Raw genomic sequence first — 14,337 nt, forward strand, 5'->3', positions numbered from 1 at the left:
TAGATTATGACAACACAGAAAGTCCCTGCTATTTTCACCCTTGCCTTTTTCCTTTTGTTTGGGCTGAGCAGCCATTTTTGCAAGTAAAAATGTCAACTGGAACTATGCATTTCAGTGCGCTGCAGTTGGTTGAGTGCTTCAAAATTTTTATGCTTGTACCACAAAAGAATGGCGCCTGCTAGCCTCTACCACAAACTCTTTTGTTTGTCACTTTGTCTCCTTCCAAAAGGACATCCAATTCTGGTTGAGTTGAGAATCTACTCATCTTCTACTGAGTCATTTTTTCTCTTCACAAATTATAGCTTCTAGTGAATGTTTTCTGTTGTACTGATATTTCCACTTCCACTCAAGCCTCACCCTGCAATTTCAAAAGACTTGGGCATTCTCATTCTCAACGCAAGGCTGCTTCTTGTTCATGTTTTCTATATGACTGTCTATCATTATCAAGGAGCTTTTTCCACATGCGCAACATGGTTTTCATAGGGGCATTGTTCATCTTCTTACTTCAATACCCAGCTTCAACATGCAGTCTCACCCATCCAAGGCATCACCACTTTTCTCACTCTCTTCTCACAGATAAGGCTGCTCTTCTGGAATTCAAGAAAACCATCATATTTGATCCACATTCCACACTCTCTAACTGGGATGAAGCTGTTCATGTGTGTAATTTCACAGGTGTTAAATGCGATAAATTTCAGCACCGAGTTACTGAACTCATCCTGACTGAAACTCATCTTGTGGGGTTGCTTTCACCCTTCCTTTCCAATCTCACTGGACTGCACATCCTTGACATAGTTGACAATTACTTATTTGGCATTATCCCACCAGAACTATCCTCTCTTAGACGTCTCCATCGGCTCCATCTAGAGGGGAACAATTTGCATGGTTCCATACCAGACTCCTTTTCCCAGCTTTCTAAACTTAACGTGCTGCACATCAAAGACAGTAACATGAGTGGTTCACTTTCTCCATCTCTTTTCTCCAATTGCACACTGGAAATTGTGGACCTTTCTAGCAACTTCCTCAATGGTAAGATCCCAGAGGAGATTGGAAACTGCCCAGGTCTGTGGAGTCTCAATCTATACAACAATCAATTTACTGGACAGATTCCTCTCTCTCTTACTAATTTGTCACTTGTAAACTTAGATGTAGAGTACAATCTATTGTCGGGAGAATTGCCCTCAGAGTTTCCAAGCAGCTGTTCTGATCTTCTTTACCTACATTTGTCATACAACCATCTGGTAAGTCATGATCGTAATACCAATCTTGATCCATTTTTTGCTGCTCTTAGAAACTGCAGCAGTCTAGAAGAGCTTGAATTGGCTGGCATGGACCTTGGGGGAAGATTCTCCGATACCATCTGTCAAGTTGGCATCAAACTTAAAAGTTTGCTACTGCAGGAAAACCAAATATATGGATCAATCCCTGACTGTGTATCAAATCTTTCCAGCCTTATGATCCTGAATTTAACATCCAATCTTCTCAATGGAACTATTTCACCAGAGATCAGCATGTTGTCAAAATTGGAACAACTTTTCCTATCAAACAACCACTTCAAATCTGCAATTCCAGAAGCACTGGGCAACTGTCTAAATCTGGGTCTGCTAGATCTGTCACGCAATGAATTTACAGAAGGGATTCCAGAAAGTCTGGGAAAGTTGGGTAGGCTAAATTCTTTGTTTCTCAATAATAACCACCTCACAGGAAATATACCTTCTACATTAGGAAATTGCATTGGTCTGTATAGGCTTGACTTGTCCTATAATAGATTAACAGGAACCATCCCACCAGAACTCTCAGGCCTGCATGAAATTAGAATTTTCATAAACCTCTCACATAACCAACTAGAAGGTCACCTGCCAATTGAGCTCAGCAAACTAGAAAAGGTTCAAGAGATGGATTTTTCATCAAATCACCTAACTGGAAACATCTTCCCTCAGATAGCAAGCTGCATTGCTGTATCAATGATAAATTTTTCAAACAATTCTCTACAAGGTGAGCTTCCCGAATCGTTAGGTGAACTGAAGAACCTTGAAACTTTTGATGTTTCACGAAACAATTTGTCTGGATTGATCCCCAAAACTCTAAGTAAAATAGATACACTTTCTTTCATCAATCTATCATATAACAACCTAGAAGGAATGGTTCCATCTGGTGGTATCTTTGATTCAGCATCAAGTTTATCATTCTTAGGAAACCCACATCTTTGTGGAACAATAACAGGAAAACTTCCATGCTTTCAAAAGAGACATTGGTTCAGAAATCGCCTGTTCTTGATTACTTTCACCTTGGTCATCTGCATAATCTTGTCAATGGTTTGCTGCATAATTGGATGTAAGCGTCTTAAAGTGATTATTTCTGCCCAGGGCACTGAGCTAGATGGAAAACCAGCTAGACGTGAACTGATAAGCAACTTCCCAAGAATCACATACAAGGAACTGTCGGAGGCCACTGGAGGATTTGATGATCAGAGACAAGTAGGATCAGGTAGCTATGGACACGTCTATAGAGGCGTTCTTCCAGATGGAACGCCAATAGCAGTCAAAGTGCTGCATTTGAAGTCTGGAAATTCCACCAAGAGCTTCAATAGAGAATGCCAAGTTTTAAAGAGGATTCGACACAGGAACCTGATAAGAATTATCACTGCATGTAGTCTACCTGATTTTAAAGCTCTTGTTCTGCCTTACATGGCCAAGGGGAGTTTGGAGAGCCGTCTCTATGCTTCTCCTGGATCTTCTGACCTGAGTATCATCCAGAGGGTGTACATTTGCAGCGACATAGCTGAAGGGTTGGCCTATCTGCATCATCATTCTCCAGTCAGAGTCATTCATTGTGATCTAAAGCCAAGCAATGTTCTTCTTAATGATGACATGACAGCTGTAGTTTCAGATTTCGGGATTGCAAGGTTAATTATGAGTGTGGGAGGAGGAAACTGGGTTTAATGATAACATGGGAAGCTCCACTACTAATTTGTTATGTGGATCTACCGGATACATTGCACCAGGTATTTAATTTAGATCTTCCTCAGCACTGGGCAGGTTACAGGAGTCTAAGATTACTTGGAATTTTTCTTAAAAAAAATTTTTTGTCTCTCCCCCAGGGGGATGGTCAAGAACTCAGGTCATTAGGAAGAAACATAATACCAAGCTCACTTAATTACACAAACATTTGAATGTAGGCCTAAATATCAGTTCATCACTAAATGACTTCTACTTCTAAGAAAAAGGCATAAATATCATTGGAGTTGGCTTTGCTACAACTTGACTACAACAACACACTACCACAAGCATCCCACAAAAATAAAATTCATGCTAATTCTTTTTTCTTTACCAGAAAATTCATTCTGCTTTGGTAAAACATCAATATGCATTTCAGAGTCGTCGTCATTCTATACTTTCCCATGCAGAGTACGGATTTGGATCAAATACATCTACAAAAGGAGATGTGTACAGCTTCGGTATTCTTGTTCTTGAGGTGGTGACTAGAAAAAGACCAACAGATGACATGTTTTCTAGAGGCTTGAGCCTTCACCAATGGGTAAAAATTCATTATCGTGGGAGGTTAGAAAATGTGATAGACCCTGCTGTCGTTACTGCTTCAAGAGATCAGTCAGAGGAGGTGAAAAGAATGTGGGAAGTTGCAGTTGTAGAGTTAATTGAGCTGGGGATCCTTTGCACACAGGAATCACCTTCTACAAGGCCTAGCATGCTTGATGTAGCAGATGACTTGGATCGTCTCAAGAGATACCTTACTGGGGACACAACTAGAACTTTTGCCTCGTCTCTTGGAATTTTAACTTCTACAAGGCCTAGCATGCTTGATGTAGCAGATGACTTGGATCGTCTCAAGAGATACCTTACTGGGGACACAACTAGAACTTTTGCCTCGTCTCTTGGAATTTTAACTTCTACTACAGATGATTTTTAAAAGCTTTTTATGATGTAGTCTTGAAGAGTCTTGAAGTAAAATTTTAAGGAAGAATGTTAAAGTAATGATAGTTTTCCAAATACTCTTTGTCCATATTAACATTAGCTGTCTAGTTTTCCAAATGCTCTTAGTTGTCTTCATGTGTTATTTTTTCAGTTATGATGTAGCCCTAAAACTAATATGTTTTGTAACCAGTAAATCCATAGATGTTGAAGTAGTACTAACCCTCAATATTTTTGCTACTCCAATTCTTTAAAATATGTGGTAAATGGAAATATGCTGCAGAGTGAAGCCCACCAGCAAAATCATAAGAGGCATCCTTCTGTTTTATACACACACACATTTAACTATAGTTTCAACTCAAAATCATCATGGAGCAAAGCAAGCCAAGTAAAAAGATTGGAAAGGACACCAATATTTCGTTAATGGCCACTGGATTGTCATTTTCCCCCCTTTTTTTTTTTCATTTGCCACTAACGAATACAAAGATCAACCACCCAATGAGCGATATTTGATAATTGATATCACAATTTCCAGTTGAAGATCTTTCAATTAGTGAACTTTCACAAGCAAAATTTCTAACATGAATTTCAAAATTAAACAATGCCAAAATTTCAGCATTCTTGCGGACAATTACTTGTAGTTCTTGGAGATCTTTCACCAGTCCACCGAGAGATTTTCCCCAAAAATTGAAAATTGTCCTCCGAATTCAACTGGACAACCAAAAAGATACCGGAGAAGTGGGGGGGAAAAAAACTCACCATCGAGCAGGGTCAACAAGGGAAAAACAACCCACGACCTGCACAATGCGCAATCCTTGCGAGGAGTAATTATATACACAAGCAAATCAGGATGGCTGTGTTTCCTGCCGAGTGCGATGAAGATCAAGTTGGCTCGGTCCAAGTAAAAGGCCATGGCATTGGGGAAGATCAAATTCTTAATGTTTAACGTTAATGTATTAACTATTAACGAGGAGGGTGACATGTTCTTACGAATTACAGTGACCCCGCAATGGAGAAATTACAACGAAGGGCTAATTTTTCTATATGTCTAATTGGATCAAATTTCACTATTATCTGACTTAATTAGGAGTAAACATTTTCGACATTTTCACCATTTGTCACAAGATAGGGGTGTTCAAGGCCGGCCGTCCCGATCGGCCCGTTCCAGTCCCGATCTTATTGGGACGGGACGGATCCGTCCTGAAATTTTTCGGGACGGGACAAACCGAGACGGGACAAAAAAGGGACCGGGACGGGACGGGGTCGTCCCGTCCCGGTTCCTTTTTTTAAAAAAAAAAATTAATTTTTTTAATTTTTTATATAATATCATTTTTTTCATATTTTTTAAGATTTGAGACTATTGTATGGAACTATGGATATATTTATTTAGAGTTTTTATATTTGTTAATGATTTGAGATTATTGATGATTAGAATTTTTAGCAAGTTTTTATTGTGTTAAAAGCTTTTGTTTAGAGTTTTTAATAACTATTATATGTAATATTTTGAGCTTTTGTTTAAGAGTGCCCAAACAAATAAAAAAGATGTTTTTATAAGATTTAAGCTCAAAAAAATATAATTAAAAAAATTAGATTTTTTTAAAAAAATAAAAAAAAATTATTTCGGGACGTCCCGGTCCCGTCCCGGATCCGTCCCGTCCCGACCGGGACCGGGACACGGGACAGAAAATCTGTCCCGTTACTGTTCATCGGGATGGAACCGGGACGGGTCTGTCCCGGTCCCGATCCGTCCCGTGAACACCCCTAATTTTTATGGTGTGACTGATGAGCGAGTGATTCTAGCAGTCTTTGTTTCGGATGAGAGAAGACCTCAGTTAAGTCATTGTTGGCTTTAATTTTAATGTATTTCTCCTTCTAACGGAAGACTTGAAAGCATTCCCAGAATTTCAACAATGTTACTTGGTTGGAATCAAATACTTCTTGAAGCCTTTCATCCACAAGTCATTGCTCCATTATGACCAACAAAAGCCATCCGCGTCCAATCTGATCCATCTGAGTAGCTTTTTTTTTTTTTTTTTAATACACTTCCCTGTCTTTTTATTAGAATTAATTTTATTCAAAATACTGTTAGATACTAATTGTGAGCAACTCTCCCAGTAAGAATTTAAATATTTGTTTATCACATTGTGATAGATTAGTCCTTTTCATTAAACCCAACTCTTATTGGTTATTTGAGTAGCTATTTTAATTGGGAGTCTCTTCTTCTCTAGTCACCAACATTGGCTACAGATTCCAAGTTGAGATCATCAACAATATTTTGGGCCAGAAAATATTTTCTGCATCCCACAAAATCCGGGTATTGAAGGAAAGAGCAAAGAAGGTATTAAATTTTGACTCCACTAATTTGAGCCGAACATCTTATCTCTAAAAATCTGTAAAGTATTGCTGGGTTATCGCAGCCGAAAGGACATGTTTTTTTTGGGACAAATGCCACTTCCTTACGTTGGGATTGTTCATGTCCCAAGTCGCAATCATGTTGGGATGGGTTGGTCCCAACCCAAAAAATTGCAAGACGGAACCAAAGGAAACCAAAACAGAATGAATGAGACACAGAACGATCCTCGAAATGTCTATATCTTATCTTAGAAGTGTACTTATTTACTGTGGATCAATCTTCAATATATATGTCTGGTTGTGGTTCTAGATTTTGTATTCTAGCAGGTAAGTTATGTTGTGAGAAGAAATGTCGGCAATAGCTATAACATTTCCTCAATTGGTGAAAATTGAATTTAGAATTTTCTCTGTTCACATATGCATTCCATTCCTGAATAGCTCAACATCCTCGAGATGGAAAAGTTGTCCCGTGCTATTTTGTTCACAAGGCACAAGAAAGGATTGTCTTCATCCCCTCCCATCCTGCCTATTTTATGTGTTTATAGACTTTGTTTAAAGACACTTTGATGAAGCTCACTAGAAGTAAGTTTTAATTTTATTCGTTAGTGAGCCATTCTCAAATTATAGTCTAGATTTTCAATTGTTTTATAAGCAAATTAGACGGAGAAACTACCATAACTTTGGCCTTCAAATTGTCTATTCCCAATTTCATGTGATTTTTTTTTGGGTCATTATGACCAAAACACATGCGATGGTTAAAATAAATGTAGAATAAAAGGAAAACTATTTTGCAAGTACTTATATTTTTTTTTATTTTTTAATTTGGTACCTGTATATTTTTTTCTCTTTATTAAACACTGTAATTTTGTTCTATTAGCATCGTTAATTTTTGTATAAAAGCTAACAATACTAACTGCGAAATTATAGAGGTTAAAACTAGAGTGTTTAATTAAGAAGAACAAAACACAAGTACCAAATTAAGAATTAAGGAAAACTATAGGTAAAATGGTTTTCATAACTAAAGTAAAAATAGAATAAAAATATTTCCCCTCTTTTTCACACACAAATAGTGATTATATATTTATATATATGGGAAAATATTAATTATATTTTTATTATTTTCACACTTTTTATTTTATCTTTAATGAACCACTGGAGGATTAAATTTTGTCAATACTTATATATTAATAAAATTATTTTCAACCTAATAAATTTTATATTTCTTCAAATTATGTTTCCTGCTCTGCATAGTTATTCCTAACTTGGCCCTGCTACGATGCCGCCAGCTCAACGTCTCTCCAGAAGCCTCTGGCGTTTGCTTCTCCGTTCTCTCTCGATTTCTCTTTATTCTCTCATGACTTTCATGCACTGGCTAGTCCCTTCTTCCACCTTCTCTTCTCCACCAAGATTTTTTCTCGTCAGCCCCCCGACCCATCACTATAAATTCAAATCTCTCTCATCCTTCTGCCTTCGTCATATTCTTAAACCAGAAATTCGCCAAGCTCTTATCGAAACCAGCCAATTTATCTTTTACAATCTTCTGTTTCAGTCGCAACACTTAACATAGTTTCATATTGAAGCACTTTCATTCACCTATGGCGTCCAAGAGTGAAAAGGCCATCGGCATCGACCTCGGAACCACCTACAGCTGCGTCGGCGTGTGGCAGAACGACCGTGTTGAGATCATTGCTAATGATCAAGGTAACAGAACCACCCCTTCCTACGTAGCTTTTACTGACACAGAGCGTTTGATCGGCGATGCGGCCAAGAACCAAGTCGCCATGAACCCACAGAACACCGTCTTCGACGCAAAACGGCTCATTGGACGGAGATACTCCGACCCCTCTGTTCAGAATGACATGAAGCTCTGGCCTTTCAAGTTGATTCCCGGCGCCGGTGACAAGCCTATGATTGTCGTTAACTACAAAGGCGAAGAGAAGCATTTTGCTCCCGAAGAGATCTCCTCCATGGTTCTCACGAAGATGAAAGAAGTGGCTGAAGCGTTTCTGGGTCTGAGCATTAAGAACGCGGTCATCACTGTACCTGCTTATTTCAACGATTCACAGAGGCAGGCGACGAAAGATGCTGGAGCCATTGCCGGGCTTAACGTGATGAGAATCATCAACGAGCCCACTGCTGCTGCAATTGCCTATGGTTTGGACAAGAAAGCTTCTAGAGCCGGCGAGAAGAACGTGCTTATCTTCGACCTCGGAGGGGGTACTTTTGATGTTTCACTGTTGACAATTGAAGAAGGGATCTTTGAAGTGAAGGCCACGGCTGGTGATACGCACTTGGGAGGTGAAGATTTTGATAACAGGCTCGTGAATCACTTCGTGGCTGAGTTCAAGAGGAAGAACAAGAAGGACATAAGTGGCAATGCAAGAGCTTTGAGACGATTGAGAACTGCTTGTGAGAGAGCAAAGAGGACTCTGTCTTCCACAACACAAACAACAATAGAGATTGATTCTCTTTATGAAGGCATTGACTTCTATGCGACCATCACAAGGGCCAGATTTGAAGAGCTGAACATGGACTTGTTCAGAAAATGCATGGAACCAGTGGAGAAATGTCTGAGAGACGCGAAAATCGACAAGAGCCAAGTTCACGACGTGGTTCTTGTTGGTGGGTCGACAAGAATACCCAAAGTTCAGCAACTTCTGCAAGATTTCTTCAACGGCAAGGAACTCTGCAAGAGCATAAACCCAGATGAAGCTGTGGCTTATGGTGCTGCTGTTCAAGCTGCAATCTTAAGTGGTGAAGGGAACCAAAAAGTCCAAGACTTGCTTCTTCTGGATGTCACACCTCTGAGCCTTGGTATTGAAACTGCAGGTGGGGTTATGACTGTGTTGATTCCTAGAAACACCACCATACCCACCAAGAAAGAACAAGTTTTCTCTACCTACTCAGATAACCAGACCAGTGTCCTTATCCAAGTCTATGAAGGTGAAAGAGCTAGAACCAAGGATAACAACTTACTGGGGACTTTTGAGCTCAAGGGCATCCCACCAGCACCAAGAGGAGTGCCTCAGATCAATGTGTGCTTCGACATCGATGCCAATGGTATTCTGAACGTCTCTGCAGAAGATAAGACAGCAGGAGTGAAGAACAAGATCACAATTACAAATGACAAGGGAAGACTGAGTAAGGAGGAGATAGAGAGGATGGTGCAAGAGGCAGAGAAGTATAAATCAGAGGATGAGCAGGTGAAGAAGAAGGTGGAAGCTAAGAATTCATTGGAGAATTATGCTTACAGTATGAGGAACACGATCAAGGACGATAAGGTTGGAGGGAAGCTTGATCCTTCGGATAAACAGAAGATTGAGAAGGCCATTGATGAGACAATGGAGTGGCTTGATAGGAACCAGTTGGCTGAGGTTGATGAGTTGGAGGACAAGTTGAAGGAGCTCGAAGGATTGTGCAACCCCATCATTGCCAAGATGTACCAAGGTGGTGCTGCTGGCGGAGACACGCCTATGGGTGGTGGTGCTGAGATGCCCGGTGGTGGCGCCAGCAGCGGCTCTGCAGGCTCCGGCGCTGGGCCTAAGATTGAAGAGGTTGACTAAGCCTGAGGATTCAAATTTTAAAAGGTTCCATTTCACTGTTTCTTTTGGTGTGTGTTTGAGCAGATCCCTCTACTGGGAAAGATGGTGTGGCGTGAGATGATATAGTTATGTAATTCAGATAGTATCAGCTGTAGTTTTTTTTCCCCCTTTAGATATAGAATAAGAAAGGGTGTTCGATGTAGCTTTTTGCTATTTTTTTATATTTATTCCTTGGAATTTAATTTCAGACAACAATCTGCTCAACATTGGAACGTTTGGTAGCCAAGCGTGATAGTAAAGTGAGGTTGGAATCACCTAAATAGGAGTTCACAGGATTTATAGTTAGATGATGTGCCATGAGAACTAGAAGAGAACCGATTATATATTCTTCTACACCCGTGAAGAGCAGTTTTCTCGCGTTATATGTAGCATGTTCTGATTTTTTTCGTTTGGGGTCAGAGGATCAAAATTTGATTGTATTGATTCATTTCACAATAGCGAAAATTCTGTTTAAATTTAAAAATATCCTTTCAACTTATTGCAACATATTTAAATCTTCATATATGACTTTTTTTTGCACGAGATACTATATACCGTATATAGGACTAATATCTCATGATTTAGTAGTTGTTGGCTTAAGTGGTGAGGGCAAATAAACCTATTTGAATCCAAATAAATTATTATGAAGTCATCCTATTTTGACTAGATTTTTTGAAATCCCAATAAATTATGATTTTAATCCTTATCATACGATTCAGCATTAGCAACTAAGAGCTGCTTTTGCGATTAAAAAATCCCAATAAAGATTCAACAAAGGACGCTTCTCCTATCTGCCCTCATTAATAATAATTATTAAATAATAATTATAAATATGTAAACAATTTATTAAATGATTATAATTATGAAAATAATTATTAAATGTAAACAACTTATAAAAGCTACACCATTTTTGTTAATTATATATCTATAAGTGATTTAATAAATGAAATTCAAACGTAATCAACATTTTGAAAGTCACTTAAAAGAAAAAGAAACAAAAATTACTATAACCAGCGCCACATACAAAAATAATGATAATCTAAAATTACAATTATTTACCGTTAGGTCACTTCAATTTTCTCCAACCTTTGGGAGTGAATCCATGGACAAGTCAATTGAATGTAGGAAATAAGAACAATAATAAAAGGTCCTCTGTTTCGCATGGTGTTCAATAGGAGTATTCATGATGCTTGGTTATGAAAAATAAATGTCTTGCCCAGCCCATAGAAAGGCAGTCTGAAAAAAAGATGAGCATTATCAGGCCGAACTAATTAGGAGCAGGGTCGAGCATTGCGCACGACATACTGCCCTACCCAAAAAAATACATATATAATTTTTTTTTGCCAACTATATATATGATTATATCTATTTTATACTATAATATTAATAAATTATAAAATTATGATTTTTGAAACTGATATGAATATGAAATGGAATACGCAGGAAACGCGAAATTTCATGCTTTCTATTGGTTTGATTTTGATAGCTTTTATGCGTTGATATTGATTTTATTATATTATATTTTCAAAAAATGATATATATTATATTTTATTATCATTCACACAAATCCTAGTTGAGGAACTCTTACCTCACCCGTAAAGTTTGAGCTGAAGCACCATTTGATCTTTCTTTGTCAATTAAAGCAATAAAAGTAATAGAGTTTATTTAAATTAGGGATTTTTTTTTCACATATAGTATGAACAAGATGTCAATACTTGGACAAGAAAAGCCTACCTAACCCAGCCTACATTAGCCTAACCCAAAATGACAAGGGTTTTTATTAGGCAGGACCAAGCAACGGGTTGCAAAATATAGCTCACTCATCCTTTGGGCTGGCATTGGATATGGATCATGATCTACCCAGCCTCAACCATGAACCCTAGTGGTCAATAGAGCTTTTTGCTATTTTTTATTTGAATTTATAGGTTGCATTATTTGAATTGATTGGTTGAATTATTTGAATTTATTGAAAACTTTAGTTTGGAATTTATATACATATATGTTGATAATGAATTTGTGGGTATATATATGTATAATATAATTTTGAAAACTTATAGATGTTTTATTCTTGATATTATGTTGTAATTTGACTATGAGATTATCTGATGTGATTATCACACAATCTACTTATATAATGTAGAAGAAAGCATCATCTTTTCCCTATGCAATTATATTCACTATGTAATTATTGAATCAAATATGTGATTTTCAAGTTATTAACCATTTTATTTTCTTCTGATATTGTATTCTGCATATAGATAAACATATCTTGCATGGTTAGTGGACTGGTTATTAATTATATAAAGAAACGAGGCTTAAAGATAGTAGAATAGTGAACAGGAAATAATTCAAATAAAATAATATAGATATATATATATATATACACATAATTTTTTAAAAAATAAATCAATTCAGTTTTTGAGAACATACAGACATCCATAAATTTAGGAAAAAAAACAGGGAGAGAAAGTATAGGAAAAATATATAAAATGAAATAGCTATACAAAATATTGAAATTAAATTACTTTTTTTTAAAAGAACAAAAAGATATTATTAACATTATCAAGTCCTACTTTGGCCCAAAAAAAAAAACATTATCAAGTCTTACAGAGAAATAAAGGAAACAGAACCAAAATGCAACAAATTAAGTCTTGTTAAAGAACTAGGAATAGGATTGCAAATTTTGAAAGAGAGAAAATTTTAAGGAGGTCTTGAATATCCCATATGATCACATTGATGTGAACTGATTGAAGAGTGGCCAAAGAGATTCATGTCTTGTTCATACACCAAATCTGCAATGCGTCCTTGGTCAAGGATAGCTATGATATATATCTTCGAATCCAAAGAAGAGATGTTCTGAGGCATTGATAAGAGAAAGAGGTACTTGCTGACTTAGTTTTCCTCCAAATGAATTGATGAACTATTGAACCCTCAAAACATGTGATGGCTTGAAAGCCATTGTTGCCTTTCCATCTTTTCAGCTTGAGAAGAATGATAATCAGTCCATCAAAAGAGGTTCAAGGATCTTCTTTTCAGCTTGAGTAATATGCTCAGAGGCGACCTTTGATCGAACATCCTTGAACCTCTTTTCATGGAGAGCAGTAAATGAAAGCATTCCCAAATTTTCCCCGATAACTTTTGAAGGATAAATGATTTGGCCATGATGCAATGCCCAGTTGCAATTTGCCCGAATAACATTGATAACAATAATTATGCCCTGTATAAGAGATGCCTCTTTATCCTTTTGAAGTTGGCTTAAAGTATTTTTTAGCCATACCTTCAAATCCGAGAAGGAAGAGAGATTGAACTGGATTGAGAAACAACCAAGCCATATTGGGCATTGATGTTTGAAAGATATGCCCAATGAATTGTTTGACAGTGAGCATATGTAATGAAAAAAGGGCTAGAGCTCAATCAATGGACTGTGTAAATTAATAATATTAACTTCTGTTTTTATACTATATATTATAAACTGATTTTATGAGCCTATAATTTAATGAAGGAACTTGCATATTTTATGCACATTGGGTTGATGATTTTTTTTTTAATTAATGCAAATGATGTTAAGCACAACAAAAAATTATTTTTCTACAATCATTTTGACAAAAAATTCTTTCAAAAAATTTGATATTTAAGATATTTTTATGATCCAAACAATAGCAAACCTACAAACAAGACCAACAATATTGTATATCAAAAAGGTTTTCTATAATAACATGTTTAACTCACAATTCCTAATCATCTTGATGTGTTGAGCTCTCATACCACTTGTATGATCTTTCAATATGATCGGTCATGACTAATATCAAATAAAAAAATTATATCCGATTTCATATATACATAGCAAACGAACTTTCAAGCTCCCTTTCTTCAAGAGCCGGGAAAACAGGATGCAAGTAGATGTTTAAATGAAAATAGAAATTGTCTACTTCCACGGACACACCTACAGCAAATGGAGGGCCCTACGATCTAGCTGCTTCCACCATGCTCCACATCATGCTCAAGCAACCCCAAGAACCAGATCCAAGACAATTACTTTTGGATTTTTCATTTACCAAGGCAATCAATTACACATTTGTACATTTTCATCAAAAGTTAATATAACGGCCTTACAGCACACATCAATAGCCACCCAGAATCAGCGGCCTCAAACACAACTAAAGCAGAATTTACAGCCGGCTATATATCGTGTCAGGACAAAATAGCTGAAAACCAAATCCTTTCTAATTAGTTAGTCCTAATCTGACAAACAGGCTTGTCTGAACAGAATCATCCCGCATGCTACTAGGGGGGCCAAATTCGAGATTGTTGCAATGATGTCACATTTGATGAACATAACAGAGTATTTGGCAGATTCATGCCCACTTGACAACTACCATCCTTCTTTTGGCTCCCTGGCTGAGAAGCTAGGCCTGGGTAACCTTGAAGGAATTTCCGGCCGTTGAACCCTATTATGAGGATAAGATATATTGGTT

General features: G+C 37.3%; 1 protein-coding gene and 1 pseudogene across 1 annotated transcript; both read left to right on the forward strand.

Moving 5' to 3' along the window:
- Positions 1-470: 470 nt before the first annotated feature.
- Positions 471-3,927, forward strand: LOC114733591 (putative leucine-rich repeat receptor-like serine/threonine-protein kinase At2g24130; annotated as a pseudogene).
- A 3,919-nt stretch (positions 3,928-7,846) lies between these two features.
- Positions 7,847-9,963, forward strand: LOC114733587 (heat shock 70 kDa protein-like). The gene has a single exon (XM_028921061.1). The coding sequence runs from the start codon at positions 7,877-7,879 to the stop codon at positions 9,842-9,844; it is 1,968 nt and encodes a 655-aa protein (XP_028776894.1). The 5' UTR covers positions 7,847-7,876; the 3' UTR covers positions 9,845-9,963.
- Positions 9,964-14,337: the final 4,374 nt, after the last annotated feature.

Source organism: Neltuma alba, unplaced genomic scaffold (assembly GCF_004799145.2).
Source record: "Neltuma alba isolate B1F8T4 unplaced genomic scaffold, ASM479914v2 tig00013018_pilon, whole genome shotgun sequence".
NCBI classification, from domain to species: Eukaryota; Viridiplantae; Streptophyta; class Magnoliopsida; order Fabales; family Fabaceae; genus Neltuma; species Neltuma alba.

Excerpts from the sequence above, each read along its gene's own strand:
- LOC114733587 (XM_028921061.1), top strand. The coding sequence starts at position 7,877 with ATGGCGTCCAAGAGTGAAAAGGCCATCGGCATCGACCTCGGAACCACC.